This window comes from Gopherus evgoodei, chromosome 13, assembly GCF_007399415.2.
Source record: "Gopherus evgoodei ecotype Sinaloan lineage chromosome 13, rGopEvg1_v1.p, whole genome shotgun sequence".
Classification (NCBI taxonomy): domain Eukaryota; kingdom Metazoa; phylum Chordata; order Testudines; family Testudinidae; genus Gopherus; species Gopherus evgoodei.
In genome coordinates this window covers 16,121,209-16,149,198 of record NC_044334.1, presented here as the reverse complement: position 1 = coordinate 16,149,198, position 27,990 = coordinate 16,121,209, and the positions used below count along the sequence as shown (strand labels likewise).

General features: G+C 41.1%; 2 protein-coding genes across 9 annotated transcripts in view; one reads left to right on the top strand and one right to left on the bottom strand.

Annotated features, from left to right (window-relative positions):
• Positions 1-4,121, top strand: part of DGCR8 (DGCR8 microprocessor complex subunit) — a 42,221-nt gene extending 38,100 nt beyond the window's left edge. For both annotated transcript variants that reach the window (XM_030582513.1, XM_030582512.1), the window contains one exon: positions 312-4,121. In XM_030582513.1, the coding sequence (XP_030438373.1) occupies positions 312-395 (84 nt within the window). In that variant the 3' untranslated portion in view covers positions 396-4,121. The remainder of the gene's footprint in view (positions 1-311) is intronic.
• On the bottom strand, positions 1,686-27,624 carry TRMT2A (tRNA methyltransferase 2 homolog A). Of its 7 annotated transcripts, none has more exons than XM_030582521.1 (12): positions 27,122-27,313; positions 26,021-26,650; positions 24,706-24,814; positions 23,908-24,089; positions 21,847-21,961; positions 20,242-20,357; positions 19,149-19,269; positions 14,281-14,403; positions 12,914-12,989; positions 11,672-11,788; positions 11,373-11,469; positions 1,686-5,457 (listed from the first exon to the last, which is right to left on the bottom strand). In XM_030582521.1, the coding sequence occupies exons 1-12, from the start codon at positions 27,280-27,282 to the stop codon at positions 5,454-5,456; spliced, it is 1,851 nt and encodes a 616-aa protein (XP_030438381.1). In that variant the 5' UTR covers positions 27,283-27,313; the 3' UTR covers positions 1,686-5,453. The 7 variants fall into 7 exon arrangements, with proteins under 7 accessions (XP_030438381.1, XP_030438378.1, XP_030438379.1 ...); XM_030582518.1 differs by lacking the exons at positions 1,686-5,457; positions 27,122-27,313 and adding exons at positions 10,034-11,026; positions 27,403-27,624; XM_030582519.1 differs by lacking the exons at positions 1,686-5,457; positions 27,122-27,313 and adding exons at positions 10,034-11,026; positions 27,437-27,624.
• Positions 27,625-27,990: the final 366 nt, after the last annotated feature.

The following is a 27,990-nucleotide window of genomic DNA, read 5'->3' as shown; positions in this document are numbered from 1 at the left end:
TCCTCACTGCCATGCTGGAATTTCCAGTTATTTATTGACAAATAAATTAAATGTGCAGAATTTTTAGTTTTTTGGTGCAGAATTCCCTCAGAAGCAAAATTTTTCCATTTTAATGAAATTCTATTGTAGCTACCAGATTTTTTTTATCATGAACTAAAGTAGTCATTCTCATCATTTGAATTCATCAAGTCAAACTTAATTGATTTTTTTTTTTTTTTTTTTTTTTGGCCACTAGAACTAACTAGTTGCTTAGTGTTTTGTTTTTTTTTTAAAAACAACCTTGGGATTTTTTACTTTTTGTTTCTTTAAAGGAGGAAACTCGAAAGAAACCGAAGATGACAATAATAGAATCAGCGCAGCCTGGTAGTGAACCTCTGTGTACTGTTGATGTGTGACCAGTATACTTATGAGTGGGGAGCAATAACAAATGGAGAAACTACTTTCAACAATTATTTAAGAATCTATTTGCTGCAGAATGCAAGATAACTTTACAATCCTGGCTGCTTCAGTTATGCATTGTTCTTTTGCATCATCAGGGCAATATTACTTTTTTTTACCTCCTGAGATATGTATGTTTAAATGATTGATCATAAAGATCTCTACTTGGGCAAATGCACAGAGGATAGGCATGTTCACACAGGATACATTTAAGCAAGCACTTTTTCCTTGAAAGTCATCCATGTTGTCCCGAATGGATGTGTTTAAGGATCAAATTCAGAAAATCTATGTACAGGTTGAAGCTGATATATTATATATAAATTTTTATATATACACACTCTTGTATGAACATGCCTAAAATTATTTTTGTGAAAAGTTTTGTTGCATTTCAGCACATAATATGCACTGATAAGACACTTTGACAGATACATGAAAAAGTGATGAGCGATGTTCCTAATGTCACAGGATTAGGCCAGTAATGCCGTTTTTATTTTGTGTACTGCCAGGCTAAGGTTGGTTTGGTTTTAATTTTTTTTGAGATCACAGTATGCAGGGTGTTTTAGGGTTTTTGTTTTTGTTTTTACTTGAAAAGAACAAGTGTACCTGGTAGTGTTAAGAGCAACAAGTTGGATATCCCAAATTGTTGGGCTTTATTTTAAGGGAAAAGTTAATGATTGTTTACAAACCAATTGGAAGGGAAAATATTTGGCCCTCTATTTCAGTGTTTCCCAACCAGTGGGTCGTGGAATTTTTTTGAAAACCGACGTGAGACTGGGTGGGGGGAACTGCCATCTAATTGGCAGTATGCCTCACTGTCCCATCTCCTCCAAGGATGGAGCAACCAATTAGAGCTCAATCTCCCTCTCCTTCCCTCCTGCGGCTGCTTATCTGGGGGGTAGTGGGAAGAGTCCCTGGAGCTAGAGATGTGCCACGTCAGAGACAAGGTTGGGAATCACTGCAATTAACGTAGCCACTTGAGAGGCTACCTGCAGAGCTTGAAGGAGAAATATAACTGAAGACTGTTGATGGGTATTCTGAAATATATTGCCAGTGCATTGTTTAAAGAAGCTCCACCCTTACTCCCCTGTAATATAGTGATTTTAATTTGTTTGGTGTCTGGCCATGTTACTTGTTAAGTTTTAGATAACTTGCTTCATTAAATGAAATATTTTTTAAACAATTTCTCCTTGTGGCCTGGCCTTTAGAAATGCTAAATTAACTGATTGCAGCTATCTTACATTTAAAAAAAAAAAAAGTTGTTACTGGCTTTTTACTTACGTTTTTCTTCAAATGCTAAAAAACTTAACTTCTGCAATGGAAATTAGCACGTAGATTTGGGATACAACATAGAAAAGACTAGACTAAGACCTTAATAAAACGTACTGATTAAGATGAAAAAGGACATGAATATGCAAGCATTTTTGAAATACAATCTTAGAAAACGGGCAGTACTTACTGTATCTGCTGAGGCTTTAATAAGTTATGCACAGAAGAAATATTTTGGTTGTAGTGAAAGCACTGCTTTTCCCCCTTATTTAGGGTTTTTACTTTATTGACTAATGCAGTAAATTCCTCAGATTTGAAGCGGGAACCATTTTGTGCTTAAAAGAAGGGGAGGGAATGGAATGGCAAGAAGCCTGTTTGGTGGTAGGGGTCCAGTGACTTTTCTAGGAGTTGATATTAGTACAGCCATATTTTACGGTCCCCAAATAATTGGAGGGACAGAGAGCTACAGTTCTTAATCCTTATAAATGCTGCAGGTCTGGTACTTGTCTGGACAGTTGTCATTCTTGAAATCTTGAGTACAGCATACTGCAGTATAGTGACTGATTGTGCCAACTGGATTTTAACACCTTTAATATCAGCCCTGCTATTTTGGAAATTAGAAAACTTAAATTTTTGATGCCAAGTTAAAGTTCTGTAATTTATTGCTTCTGATATTTGAGATCAGTCTCATCTGTTTCTGTATTTTCATTGTTATAAGTGATATGCTCAGAGGTGTCTGCAAATGACTCACCCAATCTTCATTATCATATTCAGCTTTTGATTTCTGTGAAGTGTAATCCTGTTTTCAGTACAGAAGGATAGGTGCAGGATGACACATTAATTTTAAAGTGACCTATCTAAAAAGTACTGCCTCTGCTTATTTTCTTTTAATATAGCTTTAATCTCCATCTTTTGAAAGATGTGTAACATTGGTGCAGTACTTACAAGCAGTAGTTGCTGCTTCTCTCTGACTTTGAAGACAGGGGTTATATCTTTGCCTAAATGTATTACTGTTGAAGTAGGTGTTTTTTCAGTTTGTGTGTTTTCTAGCAGAAAAATCTGTCCTTGGCCAATACTGTAAAAGACAAATCATCCCTGTGGATCTTTGTCCAAAATCAGAATGTCAATATTTTGCAGGCCACCTGCAGATTATCCATAGATGCCTCATTTAGGAATTTGTTTTTACTGTGTTCTAAGAGGATTGCTGTATTGAGCATTTTGCTTTAGTCTTACCTCAATCTGCCACTATCTGAATCGTAAGGTGACCATTGCCCTTAAATAAAACATCTAGATATTTCATTGTGAACCAAAGCCTCTCACATATTATGCATTCTTTAAAAGGATGGTATTAGACCTTGCTGCAGCCTTCAACTGGAGAATTGTCCAGAAAATAAAGCGCAATAACTGCTGGAACAAACAACTTAACTGCTGTTTATTGTCATTGTGAAGTATTCTTGTGTTTTAATGTTTACTATTGTTTGTAGTGTAACAGTCTTGCATTTGCACATAAGCACGAGCTGCTGTGATAGAGGATAGGTCATTGCATTAATTTCAGCTTCTGCATGAACACTAAGGTGTGATTCAAGATGTACCCTACATTTGTCTTGTAACTCGTGTGTTTTTTAGGTAACCAGCTGTAAAGGTTTAGATCTTGATTGTATGAATGCATAAAGCAAAACTACTGCTTTTGTCACTGATCTTTGTTCCTTATTCTAGGAAAGGTGGATATTTTTATGGGGATGGAATGAATTAATAAGAACTGTTCCATCCTTTGGAAATTAGACCTATTCTGCTTTGCATATTATGTGCTTCTTGACAGAAGTGTGGTGTATTGACTTTAAGGGTTAAATTAGCGTGCATTCAAATCTTTATGGTACTGAAAGAAAAGTTACTGTGACTTCCAGTGAAATAGTCAGATGCTACCTATTTAAACACAAGTCATTCAGCTTTAAATATTTATTAAACAAGAGATAAAGTAGTTGGGTTCCCAGATGCTTAACATGGCTCTGTTATGCACAAAAACTCTTGCTGTTGTATGTAAACTCCCGATGACACTGTTAGGCTTTACATACAATGCACACTTGTAACATCTAAGTATTCTTTCTTTAAAAGCTTGATTACATCCTACACATACACTATATTTTGGTTCTGGAGCAAAGTTCACAAAGATAATTGCCTTGTCAAACTTCCTGTGGGAAGAATTTTAGATTAAGTATCAGAAAAGTCCAAGAACTAATGCCATTATCAACAAAATAAAAGGTGAACAGTATTCTGACATGTATTTGAGAAGGGAAAAGTGAATAATGCATTCTTATGTGCCCAAGTAGATAACAATGGTTGCTATATGAATTGTATTGAGTGCAGTTGCTTGATGCCAGTGCTAAATTGGTACAACTATAAAGCCTCATTTTCACTGAGCCTCTGCTTTGCTTTTTTTTCTGCACAATCATATAAGCCTTTGTGTTTGGTCTTTGAGTACTACATGTGTATTTTTCCAAACAATTAGTTTTAAGCAATAAAGTTTGATATTACATTATAAAAATGCTGATTTTGTTTGTCTAATGTCGTCGTATTGCAACTGTCTGTTTTTGAGTGGGAACAGTCTCCTTGAGCTGTCTCCCACCTAGTCTTTTGAAATTAACTGAAGTCTACTTTTGTTATGCAAATATCAATACCTCTTACCACATGTTGACAAATTTTCATGGTAAAACTAGCCCCTTTTCATAAAAAATGAAAACCCTTTAGCCAGGCACACTGACATTCAAGTGCTTGCTCATGTCTAGGTGCGTGTGCACCCATGTGCAGAGTTGGAGATTTTTGCCAACACCCTATGGAGTACCATGCTCATGCATCAGTATATTTAGACAATACCGGCCCTACGCCCTCTCAGTTCCTTCTTACCATGATGGTTGGTCAGGGCACCTTCCCCTTGCCTCGCAAGTGGATAGCTGTTTTCTCTCTCATCATTATGTTTTTAGACTACCTTCTACATCTTAAGGGTGTAGAGCAACTCTTCCTCCCCATGTCCATGACCCCGTCCCTTCGGACCTGAATCTCATGCTGCTGCAGATCATGCCTCCCCTCTTTAGCTTCCTGCTCCCATCTTCTACTCTCCTAGGTTTCTTTCTTGGTGGCAATAACGTCTGCCCACAGGATCTCTGAGATTAGGGCACTTACCTCAGAGCCGCCCTATACCGTCTTCTACCAGGAAAAAGTCCAACAGCAACCACACCTGGCTTTCCTGCCTAAGGTAGTTTGTTTCATACAAGCCAAGACATATACTTACCTGTCTTTCCAAAACCTCGTAAGTCAGAAGAAGAGCATAAATTGCACTTTCTGGACATCAGGTAAATGCTAGCCTTTTACATGGAAAGGACCAAGCCATTCCATAAGTTGACACAGTTGTTCATCATGATGGTGGACAAGATGAAAGGTCTTCCAATGTCCACTCAGAGAATTCCATCATAGATCATCACCTACATTCATTTCTGCTATGATCCAGTGAAAGTGCCTCCACCAGTGATTGTAACTGCCCACTCGACCAGAGTACAAGCCTTGATGGGAGCCTTCCTGGCCCAAGTGCTAAATCAAGATATCTGCATAGCCACTACCTGACTGCCCATCCACACATTTACATCTCATTATGCACTTACCCAGCAGGCCTGTGACAATGCTGGCTTTGGTAGAGCAGTGTTGTAAGCCACAGGACTGTGAACTCCAAGCCCATCTCCAGGGATACTGCTTCTGAGTCACCTAGAATAGAATCAACATGAGCAAGTACTTGAAGAAAAAATGGTTGCCTGTCTTTTGTACTGTTCTTTAAGATGTGTTGCTCATGTCTATTCCATTTCCTGCCCTTTAGTTGGAGTTGTCAGCAAGAAGGAAGTGAGAGGGCGCAGGCGAGCAACTACTAAATATACTGATGTATGAGTGCAACACTCCAGAGGGTGCCACTGACAACCATACAGATACTGCTACGGCAAAAATCTGACTCTGCACATGGATGCACACACACAGATGTGTTGTTCATGTCCATTCCCTTCTAAGACCAACCGTTACAAAAGTTAGGTAACTTTTTTTCCCCCCTATCCCAAATCAGAGGTGAGGTTTAGTTTTTCCCTGCTTACTTATTGGAGAAGTTCCACACAACCTGAAACCCTGTCCCTGCATAAATCATTACATCCCCTCTTTGTATTCTGTATATAAAAGACTCTCAGTACCATATGTGTAAGCTTTAGGATAAATTGCCTGTATTAGATTTCTTCAGAAGTTGATAAATCCATTTTTACTAACTTATTGAACTTTATTGATGTTTCCATTTCTTACATTCTGGACTTGGCTTGAAGTAACACCACCCCTGTTGATGTGCTTTGAATGGCTTGTTCAGTATCTAGAGAAGTTTGAAGTTTTAATGTTACTGACCAGCTCACTGAAAATAGCTTGATGTAGAGGATCTAGTCGAACACTAGCTCTGAAAAAGAATAGTTCACATGGGCTCTTGAGTTCATAGTGTTAAGTCTAGCATCACCAGGGCCCTAGTCCACAACTGAGGGCTCCCAGGTGCTATGGAAATGTAATTGTACTGCTTTAAGTCCCCAGTCACCTAAATTGAGCTCCTGTGCATCAATGGAGGGAATTAATTTTAAGAGAGGGGGGTGACAGACAGCACATTCATTCTGACAGGGCAGCTATTGCAACAGTGCAAGGGTGAAATCCTAGCCCCATTAGTGAGTGAGAGTTTACCTAGTATCTTTATAGACACTGTTTTAGGTTCAGTTGCAGTGAACTTAGAAAGGTAGCATGAATCCCCTGTTAATGTAGTCAGTTCAACTAGTTCCACATGGGAGAAGCAGCTATTACTTCTGGGGCAATTCTGTGCTAAATTTTGCATGTTTTGTCAAAACACTATCATCATGCGTATTGCAATTATTTTTGTAATTTATTTCAAAATACTTGTCCAAATATGTTTAACAGTACAGATGACAAAAATGATTCCCCTGGGAGTGGAGTGTTAAAGAAACCCCTATCACAAGCCACTTCCTATTACGCTTTTGTCAGGTGCCTCAGTCTGGGGGTATCATGTGCCAGCTGTGCACACCTTGAGGGGGTAGGGGGGGAACTACACCTACAGTCTTGTAGTCAATTGTGTGTTTTTTTCCCACCATGTACCCTTAGTTACTGTATTTCAAGTTCCCAAATAGAAGATAATGCAAGGGGGAACTGGAGGGGTGCATGTACTGGGAGAGGGTAGTTAGGGGTACTGGAGGGGAAACCTGCACCCTTCCCCCTCCCCAAGCCATATCACAGGCTCCATGTAGCTGTTACTGTCCTACCTATAAGAGATGACCCATACCTGCTGCTGATGGGAGGGCCCCCCACAATTTAACAGTTTGTACCTCTCCTGGAAAGCAGCAACCCTCCCCTGCAAATCCCAGCTGTTGCTCCAACAGCTACTATGGAGGGAGGAGGCCCAGCCAAGGCTGTCCTTAGCCATAGGCAGAGCAGACAGCCACTAAGGGCACCATTAGGTCTGGGGGCACTGCTCTGCTGGGAGCCCAGACCGATTGGAAGCAATGGAGCATGTAAGAGCAGGGCTGCTGGGTCCTAGAGAGAGATGAATGCAGCACAGTCTGAGAGAGGGGATTGTCTGCTGGGGTCTCTGAGAAGGGGTAGGGGAATGAACTCACCTGCAGGGTGAGCAGATGGCCCGATTTTATAGGGACAGTCCTGATTTTTGGGTTTTTTTCTTATATAGGCTCCTATTCCCCCCACGCCTGTCCTGATTTTTCACATTTGCTGTCTGCTCACCCTAGGTGGGGGTAATTGGTACCTATATAAGACAAAGCCCCAAATATCGGGACTGGCCCTATAAAAGCAGGACATCTGGATCTGGTCACCCTAGCTGGGGAGCGCCTCTCTCCCCTGGGCTGGCAGCAATTCATCTCATCCGAGGGGGAGCTGCACAGGGCAGCATGAGCTGCTGTGGCTCCATGGGTGCCTGGTCCCTGAGATCAGATGCTGTGCTAACTTCACCAGGGTCGGTTGGGCTGGCGGTAGTGCCTATTGGCGTGTGATCAGACCTGAGAGTTTGCTGCTGCTGTTGCCACTCTGCACCCCAAGAGGTGGATTTTGGGGTCCTGCAGTTTTCCACCTCTCTCCTGCTCTACTGCAGCTGTTGGACCAGCAGGCTGGGGGGTGAGCCAAGCATGAAAGCAGTACTGCGTTGCCATTTAGATTGTCATTTAACAAATTTGTTCGCCAAAAATGCTTGCTAACAATCCTGCATTCAATTTCAATATTTTTTTTTTAAAAAATCAATCTCAGCCAAAAACAGAAAATTAAGTTGTTGACAATTATTTGTGACAAGTCTGGTATGGGGAAGGGAGCGGGCCAGTTTTCATCAGAGAAATAAAAAATGTTGACTGACTTTCTTATAGCCCTGTTACTGCTAAATAGAGTCCTCCAACAACTGTAATATGCTCATCTCCTTACTCATGTACAGAGTAGGGGTTGGCAACCTACAGCACATGTGCCAAAGGTGGCAAGTGAGCTGATTTTTGATGGCATGCAGCAGTGGGCTGAGCGGCTCAGCCCGCCACTGCCCTGAGGTTCCGGCTGCTACCCCATTGCCACCCTGGGTCCCGGCCACCAGCCCCACTCAGCACCCACTGCTGGCCTGGGGACCCCCAAGGAACCCCAGGCTGGCAGCAGGCTGAGCAGGCCGGCAGCTGATACCCTGGCTGAGCCACTCAACCCGCTGTTGGCCTGGTGGGCCGAGCAGGACTAAATTCAACAAAATAGGAAAACAAGAGCAACTAATGACAAAATACAAGAACCTAGAGCAGTGGTCCCCAACCTTTTTTGTCTGGCAGTCACCAGACGAAGGACCGTGGCAGTGGACTAGCATCCGCCGAAATTCGGCAGCATTTCAGCGGCGATGCCTCTGGATGACGCTGCTTATTGGCAGCAAGCAGTGTCATCCAGAGGCGTCGCTGCCAAAATGCCGCCGAATTTTGGTGGCATTTCGGTGGATGCTTGTCCGTTGGCCAGTACACAGGTGCACTGAGAGGCCCCTGTGGGCACCATGGCACCTGCAGGCACAGCGTTGGGGACCCCTGATCTAGAGAACCTCCTAAAGCACGACCATCGTTTTGATTTAAATGGACTTGAACTGTATGAAGAATTGAGTACACTGTCCTCAATGTTGCCACATGCAAAGTCAACAATGGACATTGTACAGTTTACTCATACCAGCAAACTTGTTGACATATTCTAATGTGTACATTGTCACTCGTATTCTACTGACAATTCCTGTAACAGTAGCATCAGGAGAACGGAGTTTCTCAAAACTAAAGCTCATTAAAAACTATCTTCCCTCTACATGGAGTCAGGAACACTTGACTGGTCTTGCTATTCTTGCAATCAAACAAGACATCACTTTGTCTTTGTCATACAATTACATTCTTACTGATTCTGCAGCCAAAAAAGCCAGAAAGATTGCTTTTAATTAAAAACAAATCCTTGTTTCAATACTTCTTCATAGAAATTTCCAATAAAATGTTGCAAATTAAAATATTATTTGCATCATTCTGTCAAATCAGAATTTTTTCTTTAGTGCTAGTCCATCAGCATTACAGTGTGCTTCATTAAGTTAAACTGGTTTTAACAACATGCATGTGGCAAGTTTTCCAATAATGTAAGCTTATGTTTGTGTTGCTAAGAGCAAGACAGGCTCAGGGGCACCAGTTTAATAATCCCGCCTAGGGCACCATAAATCCTAAGGACAGCCCTAGGCCCAGCCATACCACATACCCATGTATAAAATATTCTGTTGTGGAAGTTAACTCTGCTCTGTCATCTTCCTCCAACATCTCTGGAAAAGAGTACTTTCTTGTGCATTTGTCTTGTTCTGAATCTTTTCTCTTTTTGAAACAGGAGTGGGGTAGCACTGAGTCTAGTCCTACTTTCACTTTATTGCAGAACAAGAAAATCTCTCTCCCTTAGAAGTTGGATTGGATCTCAAACATCAGGTTCAGTTTGGCTCATAGCTCCAGTTTAACTCAAAACAATTACACTCTTGGAGGGTGATCCTTCCGCTGAAGGGGGCAACCCATTGTCGGCACCAAAACCACAGAACAGAGGTCCATTTTCTACTAGAAGTATGTAAGCTTCACGTATTTTTCAGATTACAAGCACTTTGAAGAGGGAGCTTAGAATCTCTCTCCCAATAGCAAAGACTTAATCTATGTACCAGAACAGCTGGAAAGTCTTTACAATAGTAACTAAAAATCAGGCTTGCTTTAATGTAGGTTTATAATCAACTATTTGCAACTGCCAACTCAAATCTCTTTAATTCAAAACCAACATCCAGGCTAAGGAAAATTCAACAGTCTTTTAAAAATCAAATTTATTTAAACTGGTCTGCAAAGCAAATGTCTCCTGTTCAACAGAATTGCCCATCTGCCAGATAGCAAACATCATTTAATGCCTATCAGCTATTTATCACTCATCTTCCATACTATTTTCAAAGAAAAAAAATTTCTTGGGCATAAAAAACAATGCTACAATCATTCAACTTTTGGAGGGAATCCACATGTCTGACTCCTAGTACTATACCTGGACAGTAATTTTATGAAGAACATGCAAAATATTCAGTTCAAGTCATGCTGGCCTTACACTGAAGGCATTGGGACATCTTTTCAGGAGTATGTGTGCACAAGTGAAAATAGCAGGTTTTGTTCCAAGTTGTGTGTAATAAGGTTATTTTCCTTGTAGGAACTGGATTGTTTTAAGCATCTTAAAGTTAAACTAATCTTTGTTCACTGAGTTGAAAACTGCTGCTGTCACTATACTTAACTGAAAGCCTTCATCAGTTGGAAGTCAGGTAATTACTATGTTGTACAGAGGTTAACTTGTATGGTATTTCTGCTGATTCCTCAAACTGCAACATTCTTTCACTATCAAAAGTAACTTCTACCTCTTAGAAGGAAATCAATAGGTTAAGATGGTTGCCTGAGTATAAATTATATATATGCACGTGCACAAACTGCCCAGCCTACCACAACATTAGGTGGAAGACAGAGTTCCTACTTTCTCTTCAGGTGGGTAAATGCTGCCATCCTGGGTAGAATCTGCTGCATTTGCATTCATGACCTGAGCTGTGTCAGGGCTTGCTTCAGTAGAGTTTCCATTTGAATGTTCTACCCTTTCAAAGAATATCAGCAGCTCACAGTGCATAGTCTGAGGGAACAGATCCACTGCCATTGCTTTAACTGGACGGAAAGGGGCTCCTTTGACACGATTGGAGGGGGCCCGACAAAGACTTAGGAGAAAAACAAAGTATAGTATTAATTTTCCTGGACCATGAACATCAGTCTACACTTTCTAGGAAAAGCCCTTGCATTGTTGTTCGCTCCCCTTGTCTCATAGGATGATCATACATTTCAGATCTACTACTTAAATCAGCTACTGGAGGGCAAGTCTTCCTCCCTCCTGCTGGGACAGTCTGCCACCACCCAATCAAAAGTGGGTCTTCCAAGGCAAGGTCAAGTACTGCTATACAATCCTATAGCTAATATGATTAATCTATTTGTATGCAAAAAGGGAGTTCAGCCTCACTTTTTTCACGAAGCGTATTTTGCCTGTACCTGGCCAATTCAAAAACTTACTCCACAAAGTTGTTCATGGCAGCTCTGGGATTGCAGGATACATAGATGAGCTTCTTCAAGTGTTCAGCTCTTCGGATTGCAAGAATGACTTTAGAATCTAGGTGACAAATTAAGAAAGTTTTTTGCCAATAGTGTATGTTACTATATTTGCAGAAAAAAATTTAAACTTGTAATATTAATAGGACAACCTTTATGCTCAAGCCTATTTCAAGTTCTCTTTCAATAATCAGCTGATTTCATTCTGTTAAAACCATTCTACTAAAGTATCCGTTAAATAAGTCTTAAGTAAATAAACTTACGTAGTCCTGCCCGAGGTGGATCTACAATTGTAATCAGGTTGTGTGAAGCTAATAAGTTAATTAAAGAAGGAACAATGTCTTCAGCCTTTCCACAGTGAAATTCAATGTTATTCAGATCTGAGAAATGTAGATAAAAATAAAAAACTGATGTGAAATTTCTGTATAATCAAAACATTAGTGTGCACACATAAGTAGGTAGTGTTACTAGGTAAATTGTTCTTACAGTGTTTTGCATATAGAAATGCCAATATTTGATGCCTTGGGACAAACTATGGATTTACTTTTTCAGGTGTTGCCATCGGTATAATATTCAAGCAGACATCCTAAAGCTATTGTGTTTAAATAACCTATTGTGCCTGAGAGCTAATATACAACTTGAAAATCACTGTAAATGAATGACTATTGTAATCATGCATTAAAATTCTTTGTCAAGGAAGTTCTCCCTCTTTAATGTGCCATCATTAAACGTTATGGTACATAGTGTTAAACAGTGTTGTCAAATGAGCAATTTGCTGATTAAGTATAACTGGAAAATTATATTGCTTAAGTTATTTTTAAAATTCATCTTCATCACTCCCATAACAGCACTGGTCATTGGGGCACCATCATTGATGAGCAACCAACCATCTCCACCCTTGACGATTGTGTCTTAGTGCTTGAGTCACCACAAAGTCCATTCCTGTCCACTCTTATGTTGTCAATCCATCTCTTCTGTCTACCTCTTCTTCTCTTCCTCTGTACTGTCCCTTGGAGGATGATCTCAGATAGGCCAGATGCTCTTGTTACATGGCCGTATCATTTCAACTTGCACTTCTTCATGGTCGTCAGGAGGTCTTCATTTGACCCAGCGTGTTGGGTGATGAGTTTGCGGACCTCTTCATTAGTGATGCGGTCCAAGTAGGAGATGCCCCGAGTTTTACAAAAGTATCATCTCCGCTACCTGTATTTTCCATTCATGTTCTGCCATAAAGGTCCAAGTCTCATGTACATACAGAACAACAATACACCTGGCACCTCCTGGGAATCTCTGAAGTCAGATTTTTTAAATTAACCTATCAACTTCAGTGGATTTTTATCAATGGGAATATCTGATAGAAATAATTATAGCTTTCAAGTAATTAATTCAGGCTGGAATTTTCAGATGAATATAAGGAAGTTAGGCAATTTCAATGGAAATCAGGTGCTTAACTCTTATTCCTTATAAACAAAGAATCTAGCAGTTACACACACGACTTTACCAACCATTAATTTGAGCATTCACTTTGGCATCCTCCACAGCTTCTTGACAGAGTTCGATTCCAATAACTTTCTTCACTTTCTGTGGAATCAAAGAAAAAAGATCAATGGGTCCAACAGGGTGTGACACATGCTTGATGACACAGATACCAGACTGGAGGAAAACTGAGGGTGATTGTCATGGATCAGCAATACCTGCCATAGCACAGGCTTTAGAAATTTATTTCCTCAATTTACCTGAGGAAGAAAAAAGCACTACTTTTACAGCGTTATAAAAATAAAATAAAAAAAGCAAGTGCTAAGTAAACTAGTAGAGTATCTTCAGAGCTTGTCTTGATGAGCAAAGAATGCACAGCAATCGGGGGTATAATCTACAGCACACAAAATGCTAGTGCGCTGTCTGTGGACACTGCTCCTGTGCACTAAAAGTTCAATATTGTGTAATGATCTACTCATTTCAAAGCAGAATGGATCAATGCACACAAGCGAACTAGGCACCTGCAGTAGCAGGGTCTACACAGACAGGGCCCAGCATGCTACTGCGGTGTAGATTTACACTAATTTGCTGTGCACTAATTGTTCCTCTAGACAAGCCCTCAGACTATTCAGAAGATAAGGATAGGTGGAAAAAGACTTCCTTTGACTTCCCCACCTCCACATATAGGCAGACATTTTAGTCATGCTCAATTTATTCTTAAATATATATCTCCCTCACTGCCAGCCCTGCCAACTCTGCCTTAGAGTGAAACAGAATTCTTTCCACTGTGTGCATAATTACCAGTAATAAGAAATTATGATGACTAAATTAGGCTCTCAATTATGTGTGCACAACTTTATAGTTCTCATTGGTTTTCCACAGATGTAACTGAGTAGGACTCAGTAAATAATTATGTTGCTGCACAAAATGGGAAAGAGTCCAGCTCAGTCAGTTTTAGCTGTACTGTTTCTAGAAATATTTAAAAAACTGTCACTAAAGTAGATCTGTCTTTGAATATATGCAGAGACAGGGAAAATTCATGAATAAAGCATCCTTTTTACAGTCACTCTTCAAAATATGAACTACACCTTCATGTACTTTTGACAATGAAAGTTGTCAGTTGCTATGAAGTTAATTGAAATTAAGTTATGTGGGACTTTTCAAATCTAAGGAAATGTAGCCAGAATATCTAGCAGAGAAATATTTATTTATGTCCAGAATTAAGTCAACTTCCTAAAGCACTGGCAATAGCAAAGTGCAATAACTTGATTTAAGCATTTTCCTCAGTTAAATGCAATATGAGAGATCTGCAACTTAACTTTCAAGTTCATTTTATGACTCAATGTATTAATTTAATATGATTTGCTGAACAATACATTTAAGGCAAATGGCTCACCTTTGCCAGTGAAATTCCAATTGTTCCTGTTCCACAGCAAATATCAAGTACAGTGCTATCTTGGTTCAGGTGGGCCCAGTCTCTAATGGCTTTATATAGAACCTCTGCAGCCTGTGTATTTACCTATGGAATTCCAACACAAATGTTCCCCTTTGTTACAACAGCGAAGGTAGTAAAACCAATACTGTACTTAAACAATATTAAATCCCTTTTATGAAAACATTCTTCCCCCTTCTTCATCTCTAACACGCTTATTAAAATAAGCCAACTTTTCATATAAAGTTCAAACAGAATTGTACTGACAGCATGAGATAGCAAATCAAAGTTTAGCTCTAGCAACAGCAAGATATACAACTGGCCCAACAGACCAGGACTTATTCAAGACTTCAACCAAAGTTACCGAACTTGACCAAAGTTAAAAAAACCTATATAACTCCTTCGCATATTTGGGTGTTGCTTTGGTATAAATTCAAACATGTAATACAGCATACGCTTAAGGCACTAAAATAAGTAGTGTTTGTTGGACATCAAAATTAGAGGGGACAGCAAACTGCAGGCAAAGAAGGGACAAATCTATGTTAAAGGTCAATTCCTAACCAGGGAGAGGAAACAAACGAAACAAAAAATACTCCACATACAGAAATAGGAGGACATACCCATGTAACTACATCCATCACCTTGTCTCATTAATGCTGCCTGCCTTAATATTACTTTTCCTGTAACCAAGTGTAGTTATGGAAAGGTATGGAACCGGGACTGGAGTCAGGAAAAAAAAAGTTGTCCAGGTCAGTAACTTTAACCTAGAAAATGGTCTACATTAAGAAGGTAAGAACTTACTAGCTTAAGATCTCAAGTGAGGAATAAAAATGCAACTATAAGATCTCCTTAAAGCACATGTCATTCCCAATTTCTAAAGGAAGTTAGTTACATGCAATCAAAGGTGAAAAATATTCTCCTTCCCCTAATGCTAGCACTCACTTTATTTCCCCTCCCCTCCAAATGTTTTGTTAAACTAACATTACCTCTTCTGTGTTTTCAGACAAGCAATTTATTTGTTGAGGCATAAGTGTTTGCTGGAAGAAAGTCTGGAATACAACATTTGTAGTATATTTCCCAACAGGCAACTGTACTACTACTTCAAGGAGTGTCCATGTTGGTGCTCCACTGTAGGTGAATCGGCATCCCTGCACCTGCGATTGGAGAATTTCAGTAGCAGTGCCCGTTTGGGTCACACATGTGCTGTCCCTGTCTCACGTCATCTCTGATGTTTACGCAGTGCTTTGTGACCAACGCCCACCTCTACAGTTCCTTCTCTACCACAGAGTCCCTAGCAGGAAATTCCGAAGAAGGGTGGACAATGGAGCACCCACAGGGGCAAGGATCTCGAACAACCTCAGTTATTGCACTCCGTGAGTAACGGTCCCTTCTTCGAGTGTCTTTGTGGATGCTCCACAGAGTGTAGAGCAGTGCCCCTCATTGGAAGGAAGGAGCTTTGGAGTTGAATTTGTGAAGGATGATAAAACAGTAAGTCTCAGCAAAGCATCTGATGTCGAGTTCTGCTCTATTGCATAGTACTCTGTGAACATGTGGGCTGATGTCTAATAGTTGGAGGCAGGTCCTGGCCAATGTCTATGGGCTGGTTTATGTTTAGTGATCAGATTAACTAGATCAACAAATCTGTGTGGTGGGATGGAGATTAATTGGTCTGAACAGCCAGTCTCGATTTCTAATACCAATTTGTCCGATATGATACTCTGCCACACTGGGTGGAATGGGGTCAGACAGTTTCCAAAAGGATGGATGGCTGTAGATGGTTCCAGCACTTGAAAAATGGGAGAGGCATCTTGGGTCCTCAACCAAACCCTCAAAATTGCTGTTTTGAGCGGGGTTGCTGGGATGGCTGAGATGGGAGAGGTCTATGTCTTGTAGCCCTCTGTCTATGTCTCAGTGGTTGTACGTATGGCACAGATTCGTATGGCATAGGTTGTTCGTTGCGGTGAGTAATATTTCCCTTGCTTCTTTCTCTGTGTGGGTGTATAGATGCCTACAGACCAAAGAGTCACCCTTGAATCTTTTAGGGTGTGAAGCAACGATCTTAGCTGGGGAACAGCTTCAGTCCCTCGAATAGGAGATCCTCCACAGTGGGCTGTATCTCTTGGGGAACCCAGAAAGGTGGAGCCAGGAAGCCTGGCGCATGACTATGGATGTAGCAATGGATTGTACCACTGTGTCTGCCAAGTCCAGTGAGGTTTGTAAGGCTGTTTGAGCAAGAACGTGGCCCTCCAAGATGACTGCTTTAAATTGCTCTTTTTTGTCCTAAGGGAGATGAGATAATAAATTTGGACATTTTTGAATAATTTGAGTGGTTTCACATTTGGCCAGGAGTGCCTCATAACTGGCAACTCTGAATTGTAGGATCGCTGCTGAGTAGGTCTTAGGCCAAAAGAGGTCTAACCACCTTCAGTTCCTATGACACGGGGTGCATCCGGATTGATGTTGTCTGTCCTGTTCATTCATACCCTCCACCACCAGAGAGTTTGGTGTGGGATCTGAGAACAAAAGTTCCATTCCCTGGGAGGGGATGTAATATTTTTTGTCTGCTCTTTTACAAGTGGGTGGAATTGTTGCTGGAGTCTGCCGATGGTCTTGGCTGGATCTATGCACCTCGTTTATAAGGAGAGCAATCTTGAATGAAGTTGACGTTTATAAAATGTCCAACTACTTGCGTTGAGACTCTGCAACTTCTTCCAGTGGTATTTCTAATGAGTTCACAATCCTCGTAAAATTCCTCTTGGAATTGTGTAAAATCATTACCCGTTGTGGATGGTGGGGGCAAGACTGCTTTGTCCAGAGAAGGAGAAGAAATCAGATCAGGAGGTCACCTCAGCTACTAAAGTCTTCTCCAGCCCTTCGATCACCTCTTCCGCAGGATCAGAGGGTCCAGGTATTGAGGGTGACGAAGAATGTCTCTCTCTCCCTGTAAGTACTAGATAGCTTAGAGCAGGGGTTCTCAAACTGGGTCGAGAACTCCTCAGGGGTTCGCAAGCTGTCAGCCTCCACCCCAAACGCCGCTTTGTCTCCAGCATTTATAATGGTGTTAAATATATTTAAAAGCATTTTAATTGATGGGGGGGGGGTTGCACTCAGAGGCTTGCTATAGAATCACAGAATATCAGGGTTGGAAGGGACCTCAGGACGTCATCTAGTCCAAACACCTGCTCAAAGCAGGACCAATCCCCAGACAGATTTTTGCCCCAGATCCCTAAATGGCCCCCTCAAGGATTGAACTCACAACCCTGGGTTTAGCAGGCCAGTGCTCAAACCACGGAGCTATTCCCACCATGTGAAAGGGGTCCCCAGTAAAAATGTTTGAGAATCACTGGCTTAGAGTAACATTGTCAGTACGCCGCCCATGGATCGCAGTTGGATCACTGTGGCAGGAATGACATTGGTGGGGATATCCTTGGATGTGTATACCACCCATGGGTTTCGGTCATGGGATGGTATTCAGGATGTTCTGGTGGATGTCTGCATGGAGAAGAAGTGGTGTGATGAGTAGATCTCCCCTTCCTCCTCACCACTGGAGAAGAGAGGAGCTGATCTGGATGGTGGTGTAACTTGGCATTGTACCGATCATGCTGGAGCAACATCACTAGGAATTGGAGAGATTCCAGTGCTGAAGAGACTAGCAGGTCTTTGTGTAAGAGAAACTATCGCGGTACCGAGTAAGTTGTTGGCCTCACCAATGAGACTGCAGCGGTTGTTGGTACTGATGAATGCACGCTATGCATTATAGAGGCAGAAGGTGGCGCCATAAACAGTCGTGCTTCTGAGATGCTTGGTGATGATGCATGTTTGAGTGGCTCAAGCACTACTGTGGAAAGGGAGGATAAGTTTCCCTCTGCTGCTCCTCTCCAAACCTGCCCACTTAGAGTCTTTGGCTGTCACAGTACCAGTTTTCTGAAGAGTGTTCTTTGCTCTATGAGGGTGATAAGGAATGTCTGTCAGATGCTGTCGCTGGAGACTGATATCTAGGAAGAGTCCATAATCCTAGATTGGAAGCCAGGTGCAGAGACTTCTCCATCAAAAGAAGCCTTGGCGTAAGGTTCCTTGCTTTTCTGGTGCAGAGTATTAAGATTATGACAATTGAACTCTTCTGCAGAACGTGTGAGGGAGGATATGTATACTATACTAAGGGGTAACTAGGAATAATGAAGAAAATACCTAATCTACTAAAAAAAAAAAATTTTAAATAAAGAAAAATAAACAGGGAAGAGAAAGTAGCTAAACTGAAAAGAAACTGAGAAGGGTTTGGTCACACTGTGCTAGGTAAACACCAGAGATGGCGTGAGACAAGGACAATGCACATGTGCCCCAAACGAGTACTGCAACTCAAATTCTCCAATCACAGGTGCAGGATACAGATTCATCTAAAGTGCAGCACCCCAGGGACAACCATCCTGAAGAACTTCAGTTATTGCACATGGTGAGTAACCAGCCTTCTCTTCTGTTCTATTCAGACTGCTAACACAGAATGTGTCAGATACCAAAGTAGTACAAAAAAATCCCATTAAACATTCACTTCAGCTAAAATGCTGAAACTAAATATTTAATATAGCAAAAACTGGTATTCATCCATTAAAAATTATTTTCAGTTATGTCAGATTTATGTAATTATGGAGTTTAGATTCCTCAGTATATTTCTGCAGCCTCTTTGTCCATGCAGCATTTTTTCTGCAGTATTAGCCATCTTACTGTTCTTAGCCAAATATTTTGTTTAAAATGTTTAAAAATCTTAATGCAGTAATTTAAGCAGTCCATCTTATTACTTCAGCTCTAATACAATTTAATTTAGCAGAACTCAATACCAACATTACTTGGAAAAATGCATGGGGGGAAATTCTAAACTTTAGACCAAGAAGCTCTTCATATATGTACTTATCACCAGCCAAATGTTGTAAGGGCAAGTCTTCACGATTGGGTGATTTTCTGAAAGAAAAAAGCCACCAAACACATTACAGCAGGTTTTAGCCATGGCCACTTATAGTACAGACACATTCAAAGGGGGCGGGGGAAGGAAGAGGGACACTACAAGCACGTTAACGGGACCTTTCAAAAAAACAAAACAAAACAAAAAAACCACCAATCCGCATAGACACACACAACAGTTTTAAAAACAGAACTTTGTTGATTTCTGACCTTACATTTGCTGATTTTCTATTTTTACTAGTGAGAATTGGGCATCACTATTAGCACACATAGGAAACCTAGCAAAGTTACCGAAGAATAAATTTAGTTGGACATAGAGCTGATTGTACAATATTGTACAATTATTTTGCTTCACTGTAACAGGATGAGGCCTATCAATGCAACAATTAAACAATTCACAGGCTGTTGTTAAGGAAAGTTGTAAAATATCTTAAGACCAAAAGTTTTGTCTTACTGTCCAATTTCTGTTCTCAGAAGGTATATCTGCCATTGTACAGAGGCAGAAAGAGGAGGCATTTATTGTTTCTGGGAAAATAAAATGGGGTCCTCAGGCAAAAGAGAGATTGCTCTGTGAAGGACAGAGATGAAGAGAGCAAAAGCAGACAGAAGCTGGCAAGGAAGGAAGGAGGTGGGGAGAGCAGAAGTGTCCCAGAAAATTTCTTCCTGGGTTCTCCATAACAAAACAAAAAAGGTATCCTCTTCCTGTGACAGCCCCTAACTAGCCAGGTTTATCCCGATACAAAGCTCTAACTGCCTTTATCCAATTAAAAAAGGGCACTTAATCCATAAGTTGAGAAACAACAGTTATGACGCAGAAGATCATAAAATATTAGGAGTCCTTTTCCATGGACAATGTAAATACTTTTAGCAATAAAACAACAACACTGCTACTCTTTCTATATTTATTGCTATGCAGGGTGGTAGTTACAGGAGAAACCACTTAAGGTTTCTTTTACAGGTATAAAAACTTACCTCTGCCCTTCCTCTACAAAGTAAAGAGAGGTTACCCCACTCTCCTTTCCAGTTCCTTCTGTAAAGTATTTTGCCAGTGAGGTTCTCAGGTCAACAAGCTCTTCTTTACTTAATTTCTAGACGTTCCAATTGAAAGGAAGATGTGATTATTATATGTTTGGTTATTTTCCAACACTTTAATTTAGTATTTGTTCTGTTCAGTTTTATTAATTTGCTTGTGTATTGAGAGGCAAATATTTATATATGGACGTGTTGTCTAGAAACAAAATATATCGAACAATGATTCTAACTACTGTATTATTTTGTATGGGACATTAAATGGACATAGCTTGGGTTTTATAAATCATGTGGCTACAAATGGCGTTAACTAGTGGGACATCCTTATTCCAGCCTGGCCTATGTAAAAGGCCCAAGACCTTCCTCTATACATTCTCTTGGATTCTACAGGGGAGTGGACTCTAGTTATTAAACTCATCTGCTACCCCTCCTGTGCCTGCTCCTGTTGTCAGTTCCTTCCCATTAGCCCCTCCAGTCTTCTGCCTCCATCTACTCTTGACCATTCCCTCCACCCTCATACCTCGTGCTCTTAACTCCTTTCCTCGGTCCACCTTTTCCTCACCCCTGTGTATTTGAGTCAGGCTCCTCCTCCTCCATGCTATCGGGGCACCAGTGGCATGGGGCACTGAGTATTGCTCATTTCATGCCCTTGCCACAGTTGCCCCCAGGCAGCCAAGAAGGGCAAGTCCTTCTTGGCCCAAGATAGAGAATGCTCAATAGCTCTATGGGGACGAACATGTTCAGTCCAGGTGACATGTAGGAGCTGTGTGAGCATATGTGAACTGAGATTTTTCAGAAGCTAGCAAGCTGGACAAATTTGAGCAAATTATCACAGATGACAGAAGTCACGTTCCTGAAACCAAGGTGAACCTCCTGCCAAATTTCAAATCTTTGTTCCAAAGCATGTCAACTCTAGAGCATCTCAATGAAATGGTTTTAAGATTTACTTTTTTTAAAAAACGTTGGCAAAACTTATTTTCCCTAGCCTAGTTCTTGGGAGTAGCTGAACCATTTTAGTTGAAACTTTAAAAAAAAAAAAAAAAAAAAATCAGTGTGAGGCAGACACATGGCATAGAAAATTTCATCCCAAAACAGTTAAGCATGATAAAGTTATAAGCAACTAAAAAAAGGGGAGCTTTTAATGAGCAGCGCTGCGCAACATTAATTGTAGATGTTGCTACCTGTAACACCCTTTTACATAATACCCGGTCATGCTTTGCCTAATTTTTATATGTCAAATCTTAGAGTCCTGCCCCACACAGGGATTCCATACACAAAATAACATTTCCCAGAGACATGACTGTGAAGAAGAAAGTCATCAGATAATTTATAGTTTTCAGACAAACTGACTGAACTTTCTTTTAAAAAAAAATAAATCTATAGGCTTTGTAATTAAGAGGTAGAGTAGTTATGAACAACATTACTCATATTTAATCTGATAATATATAGTACTACTATCAGAGAACTTTGCTTGAGAATCAGCTAATTCATTAAACAAGTGTCCATTGCATTCAGGGTTTTTTCTTATATTATATAAAGTTTCAGTACCTGAGGATTAAAATAAACAATTGCCATGATATGACCATTTTTGCTGGTGCGGACCGTGAGCTGTTTCCAGTGACCTTCGTAGGTTTCCAGGCTGTACACTGAGTAAGGGGTTGTCCTGCAATTTTCAAAAGTTCAGTTACTGAATAGAAGAGCAACTTCTGAATAATGTTTAATAATTCAGATAAGTAAAACAACTCCACCATACAATAAGGTAGAAGAAAATAAGCTGTTATTAAATTCAAAAGATTAGTTTTACCCTTGTTGACATCTGCAAAATATACTTGTAACTGAGGGAGCTCTGGCCTGTAGTACACTATGGTGTCTGCCACAGAACTGTGGTTATCCCTGCCTCAGTTTCACTTAGTTCATTCAGGAACAGAACCTATATCTATCAATCTTCATCTGTAACTCGTCCTCCAGCTGGGTTACTTGTCTCTCCCCCCTTTTGGGACCGAAAGGAGTCTTATTCTACCCAAAATTCTTCCAACCCCTTTAGCAGACCATTGCTCGATAGTCTTAGATTTGGCCCTTTGTCTCAGGGCGTCTCCTAATCCCTTTTCCAGTGCTATCCCCTTTATGGGTTTCTTCCCTTCTTTCTTCAACAGGACAGAAATAAAGTCACTTGAAACAGGAACACAAAGCCAAAGTTCAATATGTCCGTTATTGTTTCCACTCAGATCAGGGTTCTCAGCAGTCCTACACTCACCTGTATGAAGGTGATAGGGGACCCAGGCCCACTTTCTCCTCTGTATCATAGCCTGGGTGGTATGATCATTGGCTTATTTGTTTAAATCTCTTGATGCTTCCTAACTCAGGGCCTTGCAGGAGCCTCCTGCCTGGTAATCTCTCTGATCCCTTCTGAAAGAAATGGGTTTCTCTGGATGACTTCAGGTCTCACCCTGTGGAGCCCCTTCACTGTGGCTCTGTCTGTTTTGGCAGGGCTGCAGCCTTTTATCTCTATTGTTGTTAGCCTGCCCATAGACTGCAAGGGAGGTCCCTTGAAGCATCTATACACCCAATCGCAATATCTTAAGGCTAAAATTCAGATCCAAGCCTTGATCATCTCTCCTCTAATGAATTCAACCTCTTCCTCCTCTCTGGTTTTCATGATTCTCACCTGTCACCCTTCACTTAATCAAAAATACAGATACAGATATCTTCCTTTCTCAGTGTTTAGATCATGTCATTGCCCTTTAAAAGTTCTCAGTTTTACCCTCGGGGTTCTGACACATCTCTATTCTCATTTCTTCAAAATCTTTTTTTGCCATTTTCCTAACTGTTCCTTACTCAGGAGTCTCATAATTTTCGTCTTTGTGCCTGGGGCGGCTCTAGGTATTTTGCTGCCCCAAGCACGGCAGGCAGGTGGCCTTTGGTGGCTTGCCTGCAGGAGGTCCGCCGAAGCCGCGGGACCAGCAGACCCTCCACAGACATGCTGCTGAAGGCAACCTGCCTGCGGCCCTTGCGGCGACCGGCAGAGCACCCCCCGCGGCTTGCCGTCCCAGGCACGCACTTGGCATGCTGGTACCTGGAGCCGCCCCTGTTTGTGCCTTCCTTCAGGCTGACCTTACATGTGGAAAAGTCCCCCATTTTCTTGTATGCCAAAACTATTGGCCTGTGTCATTCAAATTCCTCTTTAAAACTCTTTTCTCTGTAAATCCTTTCAACATCAACCAACCAATTACAATGAGAACATGAGAAAACTTTACATGAAAATATCTGCCCTATTTTGAGATTGGGCCATTTAATACTTTGATTTAATACTGCCTGTCCATGTTAAATCCAAATACCTTAAGGCAGTAACTGTCTTCCTCTATGTATTGCATAGTGCTGAACACACTGAAAAAGCTCAATAAAAGTAAGTAAAATAAAACGAACACATGATGAGCTATGTGTAAAAACAAAGTATAAAGGAGTTGCTACAGAATGGAACCAATTTACTTAAGTTTCAGTTCTAAAATAACCATCCAGCTCTTCAAAATGTTTCATTTTGTACATGTTTCAAAATATTTAAGACAGCAAAAACCTTTCAGGGTAAGACATTCAGCCTAATTTAGTTCTCACCTTATGTAGTCTTGAAAAGCCTTCACTACCTTTTTGGCAACAGCAGGAATGTGAATAGTCTCAAATGGTTCCACTACAGCACAGCTTCCACCCTTGTATTTGCCAAGGCGACAACCCACAGTTTTGTCTTCTTGATTTAAACTCATTCCAATCAAAAATTCACATTTGTTGCGGTATTCAGTCTAAAATTTTAAAATAAGAAATAAGATTACCTAAACTATATACATAGAACCTTGCATATCAACTGCGCCTGTCCTGAAACATCTGTTGTAGCACTAGTCTTAAATTTTCATTTTGTAATATTAAAGTTTAGTTAGTAATTAATTTCTTTATCGATGGCCTGAGACCCAGAATACCAAATTTCAGCCCATATGAAAATTTTAATTTCTGAAGAAGGGTCTAGTAATATTGTTGAAAGAACTTGAGTTATAGTTAGGAGGTTTTGCTATATCTGGGTAATAAATGCAAAACTCCTTTGAAAAAAATCTGAATTTGTATTACAGACTAGTAAGCAAGCCTATGGAGAAAAAGCACAATCCAATATTTTTCATTTTTGTAAGGTTTCAATTCATTTATAGCCTTTTTTTGTTTTTTTACTCCTGATTAGTAGTTCCATTATGGTATTTATGCAAAATGTAGTAAAGCCCGAGCTTCTGCACAGTTACTGTGGTAGCAAAAAAATCTGTAGGTTGGTATTACCCATCAGATAGCCCCCCATCCTTCAGACCAACAGTTTGTTTACTTTCAGAGTGTATTACACATTATCACTCCATGCCCACAAGATAGAGTTTGAGGTACCTGTAATGGTGATGCTTTCACTCCCTCTACTGGGCAACAGATTTTATTATACTTCTGCTTCTGTACAAACAACCAAGGTAACAGGGCTTTGTTGTTGTTTCCTATTTCCCTGCAAAAGTTAAACAGATTTACAGAAGACAAGCCTTTCAGTAAATATATGTATTTAAAACAGCTGAATCAGGTTAACTGGCTGTTTTTACAAAACAATACAGGACCATTTACAGACATCCAATCAGGGCTTTGGGGTGGAGCCCGGAGCAGCAAGTTTTGCCTGGAGCTGGGCAGAGCCGGAGCACAGCTCCAAAGCCCTACATCCAATTTTATTTTTCTTGTCTGAAAATCGAGTTATTTAATACCTGAAGGATATTCTTCCACAAGAGTCTTGTCAATGGGAAATCTAAACTGTATTTACATCTTATTGCTAGTAAATGCAGATTTTAAAATCTGCATAAATACATAAAATAACTACAAAGTTCTATGATAATGCAACTGTTGATTTGTCACCCCTTGGTTGGAATCACTGTAAAAAGGGAAACAATAGAGTCCTGCAATTTTCTGTAACAACCTCCCTGACTAATTAAGGAATAATGTTGACAGGTAAAGGGAGTCTCATCCAGTCCTGCTCAAGTGAAACAATGGCTGCTGCAAAGTAGAATCTTAAGATGATGGGACCTGGGTGGGTATTTAAACATGGAAGTGGGGAAAAATAACCTTGTCTGCTTTTATTTTTTTAAGTGTCTAATGACTATCAAGGTTAAATGTTTTATTTATATAGATAGTTATATAACTGAATAAGGCATAGATAAAACTAATTTTATATTTAAAATATTTTCTTAGACAGGAGTAATTCTTTAAAGACTAAATAAAGTGTGAGAATTAGAGCAGAAGGGTTGATAGAAGACCATCAGAATGATGTGTCTGAAATCTTACATCTCACCACCTAACAGAGTTCATCCCTTATATCACTGAGAACCTGCCAATTCTAGCTTGTCATCAATATAAAATCTTTTTTAACCTTGGTGGGTTATGGAATAATTTTCCTTAAAACCACATCCCTTAAATTAGCAGGGTCTTTTCAAACAGATTAAGTACTACAAATATCAAGTCCTATACATTAGACCAATGTAATTTTCAAGATCTGGGGTTGAGGTGGTAATTTCAGGAAAAGCATTCTTACATATTAAAAGAGACTTACTTATACTGTTCTATTTGTGTAGGGAATAGGGAAAAGGTTTACTGGATTTTAGCTATATTAATACAAATTTGTATTAAAGCTCATGAACATTAGTAAAGTACTATTATAAAAAGAAATTACTTTGTCAGTTTCTGCAGCACTTGTTCACACTCTTGCTTCTTCTTTGTCAGCTGTTCTTCATATGGTATATTCCACAAAGGTGTCACCACATCTGCTATCTGTTTACTGAGAGACTCCTCTTCACTGTCTTTTGCTAAAGCTGGACGCTTTGTCTCTCTCTGTTCAGTGTCCTCCACTTCTTTCTTCCTCTTTTTTACAATGGGATCAGCTTTAGGCTTTGCGAGCCTAACACTCAAATATCGGCTCTTCCACATGGCTCCATGAAGGACTTTCATAGCTTTGTCCCTTTCCTCCTCACTTTTAAATGTCACAAATGCAAAAGTTTGTTTCCCAAAAAGTTTTATCTTGTGAGGGTTAAGTCCATATTTGGCAAGAAATTTCTTTACATCATTAAAGCCAATATATTTTGGAAGGTTCTGAATTTCTACTTTATAAATCTCTGATGTAAACAAATCTCCTTTGATATATCTGTACATATCAGGGCAATTTTCTGTATTCTCTGCATGGCTACTATCTCCTTTGTCTTGCTTAATTTCCACCTCAGTCATACTTTGTTCTTCTACAGAAAGGGCCATGTTTTCTTCTTCAGGGACACAGAGACTACTATTTCCTTCCATCACTTCTTGAGTCCTGTAAAGATTTGAGTTTTACAGATTTAATACTCTTTGAACGAGGACTTGTTGAAGTTAGAAAATGTTGGGAGTTTGAGCCACAATGCACCCCACCAGCCCTTGCTACCAATATGCCACAACATGGTTTCATCACAACACACGCCCTGGGCTATCACCATGTGTAATCATGGCCACGCCTCTCCACTCCAAACACACCACAGCATGCCACCCCCCATTACCAGCGTACCGATGCCACAATGCACAGTACCACGCTCACATAACAGGGTGTGATGCCATTGCAGCCTTCCACTCCATGCTACCCTGGTGCCAGGGAACCATCACGGCGCACGCCCCCACGTGCCATAGCAAAGGGCCAGCAGCGTGCCTACCCCACTCGAGGCCGGGTGCCAAAGTGCCCAGCCCTGACGCCACACTCCCGTGTGCCACAGCAAAGTGCCATCACCGTGGCCCACCACCTCACCCCATGTACCATGGTGCAACGCCGCCGCCGCCACCAGCGTGCAGCACTATCACTACACACCCCGGCACCAGGAGCGCACCCTCAGCCCCCCGTGCAGTACCCAGCGCACCAAACACTAGCCTAGGGCATCCCGTCCGCGCCCCCCGGACCACACCAGGCTGCCACCGCATCTCAGCGCGGCTCCCCACTTCTGCGCCTAATAAGCACCTATGAGGCGAGCCTCGGCTCGGGCTCCGCCGGGAGCGCTCGGAAAGAGGAGCGCGAGGGTGCCCTCTCCCCATTACACTCACCTCCCGCCCATCTCCCCGCACGACCCGTCCCCACCTCATACCGCACACATACACGAGGGGGAGGGCGGGCTTCAAGGAAGGGCTGGGTCTTGCGTGACGTCACCAGGAAACTAAAATGCCCGCGAAAAAAAGCGAATTTTTTTTCCACCCGTTTCCACAGATTCTGCCATGGAATCCGCCCATTGCATTTATAAAATCCTCCAATCCTAATAATACCCGATTAAAATACCCCCCCCCCCGCCTTCCAGCACACACGCAGGCGCCATCTTGAGAGTAGAGAGACGCGGGATGGTCGCCGCCACGTCGCAAAGGCTGATGGGAAACAGCTCGGGAATGGGGTAAAAAGGTTTAATTGAGGGTATCCGCTACATCTTTGGAGATGAATTTTCTTTAGAATCAGCCCGCGAGTGGGGGATGCTGTATGTTTTTGGGGAGAATTCGTGCTGTTTCCAAGACCTCGAGTGGGAGCTTGGAGAAGTTGCCCGGCCGGACGCCTCGGCGTGGATGTGATTTAGGATTATTAAAAGGCTAATATCAGGTGGAGGGGTCACGCTGCCTCCTATAGCTAGCAGCATTATAAGCGATAAA

Excerpts from the sequence above, each read along its gene's own strand:
- TRMT2A (XM_030582515.1), bottom strand. The coding sequence starts at position 27,282 with ATGCGGTGGCAGCCTGGTGTGGTCCGGGGGGCGCGGACGGGATGCCCT. Across the intron at positions 14,404-19,148 it reads CATTTTTCCAAGTAATGTTG|GTAAATACACAGGCTGCAGA; the intron begins GTATTGAGTTCT and ends GGAATTCCATAG. Across the intron at positions 11,027-11,372 it reads GCCATGAACAACTTTGTGGA|TCTTTGTCGGGCCCCCTCCA; the intron begins GTAAGTTTTTGA and ends TTTTCTCCTAAG.